The sequence below is a fragment of the Pholis gunnellus genome, assembly GCF_910591455.1.
Source record: "Pholis gunnellus genome assembly, chromosome: 3".
NCBI lineage: Eukaryota > Metazoa > Chordata > Actinopteri > Perciformes > Pholidae > Pholis > Pholis gunnellus.
The window spans coordinates 15595362-15603773 of NC_136529.1; the positions used below are offsets into that span (position 1 = coordinate 15595362).

An 8412-nucleotide genomic window follows, 5' to 3' on the forward strand; every position below is an offset into this window, starting at 1 on the left:
TTTAAGTATAACTACCTAATTGGTAATGAACCTAAAACCCCATGACGAGGACATCCCACTCTACGCAGTTAAGAGATCTAGTCACCAACTGGTTGTCCAGATGCAGAGCTGAACTGTATCTTTCCCTTTACCTGCAGTTGTCTGTCTCTGAACTGGAGTTTGTTGAGAAAATGATTGTAGTCCGCAAGTGTGAGAGACTCATTGCTGTTAGTCGTGTCCACATGCACCTAAATAGTCTCAGACACCTCTGGGCTGTAGTATAAAGACAGAATAAGACTATCTACCTTAGTATTGTGGAAACTTAATATTTATTGTCTAAGTATTAACACAGCCTCATTTGACAGATGCACATTTACAATATGCCTGTCTCATGTCTTGATTCAGAAGCATATAAAGTGTGTGAGAGGCTGTTGTAATCCATATCTCACAGATAAGAGCTTATCATATAGATATAGAAGGCTAATCAATGATGCTCATATTAGCTTAATGGCAGCTCCCCCACACTCATCCTGAAGCCTCCCAGAATAGTAATACTGATTTTGAGACGGATTAACCACAAGCTACATTGAACGACATAGAACTGCAGAGACATGTGGCAGAGAAACTAGCAGCCTTATACATGCATTTATCCAGTGAGATAGATAATAAAGAGGACAATACAGTGTGTACTATCATTGGAGCCTCGGAGGTTCTCTGGAGCATGGACTGTAACTTCTGCAATTCTATTGAATACAAAATCATTAATCGAAAAAAGTACTGGCCAAGGGTCGATGAGGTGCCCTCGCGGTGAAGACACATACCATATGCCAGGGACCTTTGTTGTGTGTCATTACTCGTCTCTCTATCACTTTCTTGTCATTTCCTGACCCCTCTGCTGTTCACCTTTGAAATAAAGCTAAAATGCCCCAAAAGATATTTTCTAAAAGGCGGAGACAAGTCAGCGGACCTGTCGACGCTCTCCTGGGGGAAGAATCTCTAGCTTCAACTCAGAGGTAGTATGAAGAGTGAATAAAGAAATCTAGGCACATTTTGTTGAACACTACTGCATGCAAATAGGTAAAGTTTAGATAAGGTTGCTCAGGAACTCGGCACATTTTTTCGAAGGTTATATCATAGAAGTGTATAAGTGTTTTTTTCAGCCAATTCAATATACCTTGCCACTGGTGTGCTTCAACTGAAATCTATCCTCTAGCAAGTCAAGCTGTACGTCACTGAACAGTGTTACTGTTATGCTCATACTACCAAGACATACTTCTGCAACAATCAATAGTAAAGAATTATGATGTATACAGTATATTTGTCCGAAATAACCAATAAAACATTAATGTCGCTGCTACATGTGGCGCTACTACCATCTTGTAAAAATGTCAGGGTGAGTTCAGAGAAATGACTCAGACTCAAGTGGTTCAGCTCTCTAACAGGTCACAAAATGAAGCCTGTTTGAAATGACTCATTTTGTGTTTTTTTTGTGCTTTATTCGATTACTTGAAGAGTTCTGATGACCATAAAGATACGGGGAACACACATCATCAATGACTGCACTGGCCGACCATGAGTTCTGCTTTGATCAGCTTTTAATAAAGACACCTCACACACTGAACACCCGACGAGCCTCGCAGAATTTCAATTAATGCTGATCCAGTCGCTCGTATCGTTAACTCTTTGACCACAATCGTACTTCTTTTCAATTAGCAGTGGAGGCCAGGGAAAACGTTTAATTATTACACATTTAATCACATGAGCATTATTTGTTAAGAGATGAAGCACAGGCAGGCACAGAAAAAAGTGGGTAACAAAACTGCACTTGATTTGATTGAATCGTGTTTTATAAACCCTTCAGCAGTGCTTTCTCTAGAGGGCACTGCAGTTCATCATCTGAAAGACTCGATCAGTCCCACTCTGCCGTCCAGACTCTCAGAGGCAAAACTCCTGGCTTAAAACCAGTATAACATTTCAGTGTTTGCACACCCAGCAGTATAAGAACATGTTCTGTTGTGTTAGGTAAATCTTTCAAAGTAAAGGTTCATTTCTTAAAGGCAAGATTATTGTTTGACGTATTTAAGCAATCTCTGAAACAGACATTTCATGTTTAAATGTTGCCATAAATGAAGTATTCATGCATTCAAGCTGTGAGACATGGCTGCAATAATATCTGTGAAAATTCCAAGATTCACTAAAAGACAGTGACATACAAACATAAAATCTGGTGCTTTAAAACTTTCATCCTGATGAACGTTGGACAAATATGGTACTAGCTGTACGGCTGAACACAACAGAACAAAACACTGTTTATCTGAGCGCTCAGCCTTAATGACCCGTACTACTGCAATACTTACAAATGCAGTGACCAGAGAAAACTGACAAAACATCAGCATTATACAATCAAGTATTATAAAGAAGGAGAGTAAACTATTCATTGGACTTAATGGATTGTGTTCAAGTACCAACTCATATAATAATTATATCCATTAGGGATTCCTAAAAGTAGAATTATCAGACCAAAGGTTGGCTTGTGTAGAAAATTGAAATAATCACAATTCCATTAAAAGCCCTGCGTAATTACTTAATGCATAATGTAGAGTGTATGTGCTGGTGGCGGTCAGAGTGAAGGTGGCTCCATCTTTAACGGGTATTATTATCTTTTAGAAGCATAATCTTGATGTTAGTGAAAGACTGGAGTTCTGCAGGAACCTGCACTCTGTCAAATAGCTATATTTAAACTCCAATGTTAGTCTGTACTGTAGCTTATACTGTATATTGAAGCTGTAGGTGAACATATGTGGAAGGATTAGACACTAGAAATCAATCGGGGAAAAATACAGATACAGAAAAATACAGACAGATATTCTGTATTTAAAGTGCTTAAAATCTACCTAAAAGAGCCAAATGAGAACAGAATGTTGGGTCAAGGCGGCTCCACAGGTTTGGACATGCCGCAAGTACCTGTATGCTAATGTTGGACTTGCTGTGGAGACAAATCTGCACTTGAACAGCGGACCATCAGATCTGGATGTACCCCCAACAGAAATGAACAGATGAGATTCCTCTCAGCCCTTTAGATTTGCATAAACATCCATTAACTGAATAATGTGAATGGAAGGTCGAGTGCCAAACGACTGTCAGGGTTACAGGCTCAATGCCCAATTAGGAGGCAGATTACTCTATTTACATGTAGGTATTCTGTTTACGCTCTGATTCAGTGATCGGCAATGAGCTACCAGCAGGACTTCTATCTACTAGAATTAAAAGCAGCCAAAAAAGCAATGGAATGGTTTGGATTGTTTTACAATGTAACTTAAAAAGAATCCTGCAAAAGAAAAATAATTTATTGGAAATGAAAAAATGTCTTGCCTGCATTTTCACAAGGTTTAATTACACACACAAATGCATCACAATTGAACTGAAACAATTAATTGATTAGACCGTTCACAGAAAATGGATCAATTGCTGAAGAAGAAATGGCAAAAATCCACTGATTCCAGCATCTTTCATGTGTTTTTATTATTTCTTATTAATCTGGTAAACCAAATATATTTGGATTGTTGGGAAATTGTACTTTTGTCTGCAAGTTGTCTACGCTATTGTATGTCATTTTATAGACCAAATCATTAATCCAGGATGTAATTGGCACATTTACTATTAAGATGGATGCAATACATGAAATCATGGACAGAGACACAAAGTTGCAAACCTTGAACCGAACAAACTCAAAGGGACCACAGAAGTCACAATCTTTAGTTGTGATATTCCACCCAATTCAACAAAATAGATGAAGTGAAATGCATTTGAAGCAGATTTAAAGTCAAAGATTTCCTAAGTGAAAAAAAAAAACATATTTATATTTAACGTATACTCCAAATCACTTGAGTGAATCAAGTGTAGAGGGAGAAGGAAAATACATATTTTGTAATACTCTGGTGGTTTAAGAATTGGGGCCTTTTCCTCACGTCTCTCTTGCAGTTGTGTTTGGCTGCACGCAGAGGTGGGCTTGTAAATGGCTCGTGTTAGCTTCCTGCGCTCTGATTGGCTCATTCAGACACAAGTGGCAGTGACTGGCCGCAGAGCGCGGAGCTGTAAAAAGGAGACGAGCTGAGTTGAGCGTTTCACTCAGCACACATCTGCCTCTGTTCAAGGATCCCCTCTGGTGCCTCTGCAGCCCGCAACACCTTCTGAACAATCCCGGGACATTTTCCTCTTTTAACGGGGGATGTGACTCCCTTTAGACGGAAACTGCCACATTTGAAGTGAGTGTTTGTGTTTGTTTAGCCTACTTTTTATACGCTATTCTGATTTCTTACAGTGTTTGCATGTGTTTGTCTTGTTTTAAAACTGGTTCATTCTTTTTCTTGTAGGATCTGAGTTTTACAGATGAGAGGAGAAGAGATGGTGAGTTCGTTTTCTCTTAATAATCTATTTTATACTAACTTTTTTAAGCATAAAAACTGGGGCGCTTTTATTTCAGACAGCGGTCACTAGTAGTTGCGCATCTCGATATGCTAACTTTATTTAGTACAACCTGAATAGAAAATCCGTCCGGCTGTCGCCCAACATATGGAGAAAACATCTGCCAATGCAGCAGACGGCTGAACGGTCAATGATGCTCAGATGCCTCCATAGTGTGAGTTTCTAGCTACACAACAGCTTTGTTGGAGTAAATAACAACAGTTTATTTGTTGGTGTTTTACGGACATTCACTGCTTTTGATGAGGAGTTTATTTTCCTTATATGATCAACTATTGAGTGTTTTCACATGTATTGCATACCCTGCTTTGTTGGATCCATATAAAACCTAAGCTTTGGGTACTTTCTCAAATTCTTGCAACATCTCACAGAGTTATGATGAATAGCCAATGGGGGCAGAAGGTCTTGCAGCAGGGTCAAATACTCAAATGGATTGTGTAGACTCAGAGCAGAGAGGTCATTCCAGGTTTAAAGGTTAGCAGACTGACATTGGTTGTGTTGGCTTGTGTTGGATGTGACCTCTATGGACGCACATGAACCTGTATCCTGTGGTTCCCCTCTGATGTTTGTGCGCACACATCTCACCTCTGGCTCTTTTATTTAAATGGAAGCATCGCACAATGTTACATCGCTGTTCTTAAATCTTGATTTAAATGAAGCAATCAAACTCATATAGTAAAGCAGTACTTGCTAATATGAAGTACATTAACTTATCCAGCCATGCAGTGTTAAGAGATCAGAATAGGCTAGACTGTATTTACAAAGAATATGGGACCTCATCTTTCTTCCTCTGCTTCACGTCTACCCTTAAACTCTCACACACACACACACACACACACTGTCACATGATCTCTTATTCCCTGTTTGAGTTTGAGTTTGAGCCACCGCTGCTCACTGGCTGATTCTGGCCAATCAGCACAGTGAGTCAGAGAGGAAACGGGAGTATTATATTCCTCACTGTGTCACTGGTGAATTTCATAGGCAAACCCGCTGCACCCTTAAAGAGGCAGGACCCCTGTAGCTTAATCTAGATCCACAAGATCCCAGTTACCACTTGATATACTGCAGATGTTTTTGCTTTGCCCCTGGAGTTGTCTCAGGATGTCGAAATAGTTGAGGTTAGACATTAGTACAGCTCTCCCTGTAATAATATGTGTTTGGGGTTTTCAGTTGAATCACGCCTGACTCAATGAAAATAGGGCGTTCATTAATGTCGCTGGTGCGGTCGAGTAAATTAACCGACAGATGAGTTTGCTTTGTGTTGAAATTGGTCTATTGATGACCTGTATTCTTTGATCAGCAGGTCGGCAGGCCTCCAACATTACAACAAGAGAGTGTTTCATAAGTTGAAACTCACAAGCCTGAGCATGCCTACAGCCTCTGCATTTACTCAAACTCCTATTATTAGATCCGTTCTGCAGCAGTTCATCAGAAAGGCTTAGAAATAGTCAGTGCTCTACCTGCTGATGTGCCACTGTGTGTGATACAGTGTATTGACAACTTGTGTCTGACTCTCACTCTTTTTGTCTCCTCAGCTCTGCCTGCGTGACTCAAGCGACTGCTTACGGGAGCAGATGCAGTACATGATGAGGTCACTGCAAGACCTGAGAAACCTACGCAAAACCTGCCCCGCAGCCAAACGCCCCCTCAGCACCCAACTCCCAGCTTTGGTGCGCCACTCGGCAGTGGCGCGGGCCTGTCAGAAGCGAGCATTGCAGCGAGAGCAGCGCACACGCTTGCGGATGTCTGATGCCAGCACGGCCAGCACGTACGACTCGGCCTGCTGCCTGGCGAGCCATCTGGAGGAGGACGAGGACAACTTGAACAGCCGGCTGGGCCTGGGCTCTCCCAGCAGTCAGAAAAGCTTGGAGTTTGATTCAGGTTACTCTGAGGCGTCATGGCAGGACGAAGGGGTGGTTCTCAGGAGGACCAGGAACGTGCGGGTGTCATCTTCAGCCTGCCTCCGCACAAACAGAGCAGCAAGTGGACGCATTCGACCCAAATCCACGTCTGATGCCTGTCTGGAGAGGTGGACATCGTTTGAGGTCAGCGACCCAGAGGACTGGACGAACTCTTTATTGACCAGAGGACGCAACCGCCAACCTCTGGTTCTGGGTGACAACAGCTTTGCAGACCTCATACAGAACTGGATGGACTTACCAGAGTGTCCCGAGCCCACTGAGCTGAAGCCAAATTCAAGACAGGGAAGAGGTTTCTTTGTCAACATGAGGAGGAAACTGGCCGGGCTTTCCAAGAGTGTAGAGGACAGAGTGAGGATGAGATCCACAGACTCTGCAAATATTAACAGAGCTGCAAATGCCCCAAAACGTCTGTCCTGTCCAGTCTTGGCATCGCAGCCCAAAGTCCCTTTTTTCCACCAGTCTTACTCAGGCATTAATGAGATGAACACAGAGTTTTACCACTTTGCAGCCCTCCTGAAATCACGCAGCCGACAGCCCATAATCTGCAAAGATATCCTTGGCTACGTCTGACACAAAGCCATGTAAAGACTGGACAATCCTCAGAGTCACTTTATTTTTGATATGACTGTTTTTTTCACTTCTTATATGCTGTGACTAAGCTACTGGAAATAAAGATGTTCTCATAATTTAAACTCTATTTATTTGTATTATCTGTGTCTTGCATGTGACACAGGAAATGTATGTTTGTTTGATATCATTTTGAATTCCCAGAAGACACACAAACACAGTTTTTTTTATTTGAATAAAACTTCCGCCATAGTCATCTGAGTTTCATTACTGCTCATTACTGCTCAACAGCGACTCCGGACCGCCGGATTACGGCAGGCTATTATGGAATGTAAGTCCATTTGTTTTCATTAGAAATGTAATACTCTGGGCAGGCATGGTGGAGTTTGTAAATGCATGGTTAATTGGTTTATAATAAAAAAGATAAATTAAAAAACATGATGATATCACAGAGGAGAAGACATGCAGTCATTCCAGGACTAATAAGGGCAGTTGAGTTTGTAAAGTCCATTTTAGATCATAACTTGGAGCGCACTCGTTAGATACCAAGGGACTCAACGTTCTCAAAAAAAAAAGCTTCTCTTCTTACTCAACGAAAAGTTGAATCCTTTGGAGAGGCTATAAACGGGGCAACAAAGCTATTTACAGGCCAGAAACAGAGGCTGTATCAACACAGGGCGCCGTGTGCCTGATGAGGTAATTCCCCATGTGTCCATGCAGAAAGAGGTGAAGCAGCTGGTTGCAGATGGAGCAGAGGTTTACTCTTCCCTTTGCTTTATGAAGCATGACTTCTCACTAACAGCCCCCTGCTTCATTTAACATGGGCCCTGCTCTTATTGTGGGCTAGCCACAAAGGTGGTGCCAACTCATCCACACACATTGGTATACGGTACTATCAGTTCTAGGCCCACTGAGGAGGGTAAAAAAAAACACTGACGCAAAGAGTGAAATACACATTAGCCAGGATAAGCTAATGATCACTTCACCTTTGGCTTCACCTATTCGCTTTGTTCATCAATTTAGAAGAGAAATAGCACCAGACATTATAAAGATAAAGAATTTTCCCATGAAAAGGTTCTTGTTGATTCCCATGCTCCCGGCTGCAGCCAGCCTCACCAATCATGTCTGATACTGAGGGCATGGGAGGTTACAGAAGAGGAATGGTTCTTAGTGGGTGCCGTTAGTCTTAGCCTCATTATCTATGTCACCTATCAGGACACATCTATAACATTCACACTGCAGTGGAAGTTTGTAAAACCGTGTATCAGCCCACGATAGAAACGTTGAATACCTTTTGCAGAGAGAACTTGGAATAAATAATCTGTGTTCACTTTTTCCAGAGGTTTTTCTGGCTCTACTGCTGATTTTTCCTTTTTTTTTAGCACACGCTGGTTCCCAGTGGTCTGCAGCTGTTTAAGTGCATCAATACATCACCATCCCCAGCTGACTGAGAATCATTCAG

General features: G+C 41.7%; 1 protein-coding gene across 1 annotated transcript; it reads left to right on the plus strand.

Annotated features, from left to right (window-relative positions):
* Positions 1 to 4115: 4115 nt before the first annotated feature.
* LOC306715666 (PAK4-inhibitor inka2-like) lies at positions 4116 to 7303 on the plus strand. The gene is made up of 3 exons (XM_079186111.1): positions 4116 to 4244; positions 4353 to 4386; positions 5997 to 7303. The coding sequence occupies exons 2-3, from the start codon at positions 4369 to 4371 to the stop codon at positions 6951 to 6953; spliced, it is 975 nt and encodes a 324-aa protein (XP_079042237.1). The 5' UTR covers positions 4116 to 4244; positions 4353 to 4368; the 3' UTR covers positions 6954 to 7303.
* Positions 7304 to 8412: the final 1109 nt, after the last annotated feature.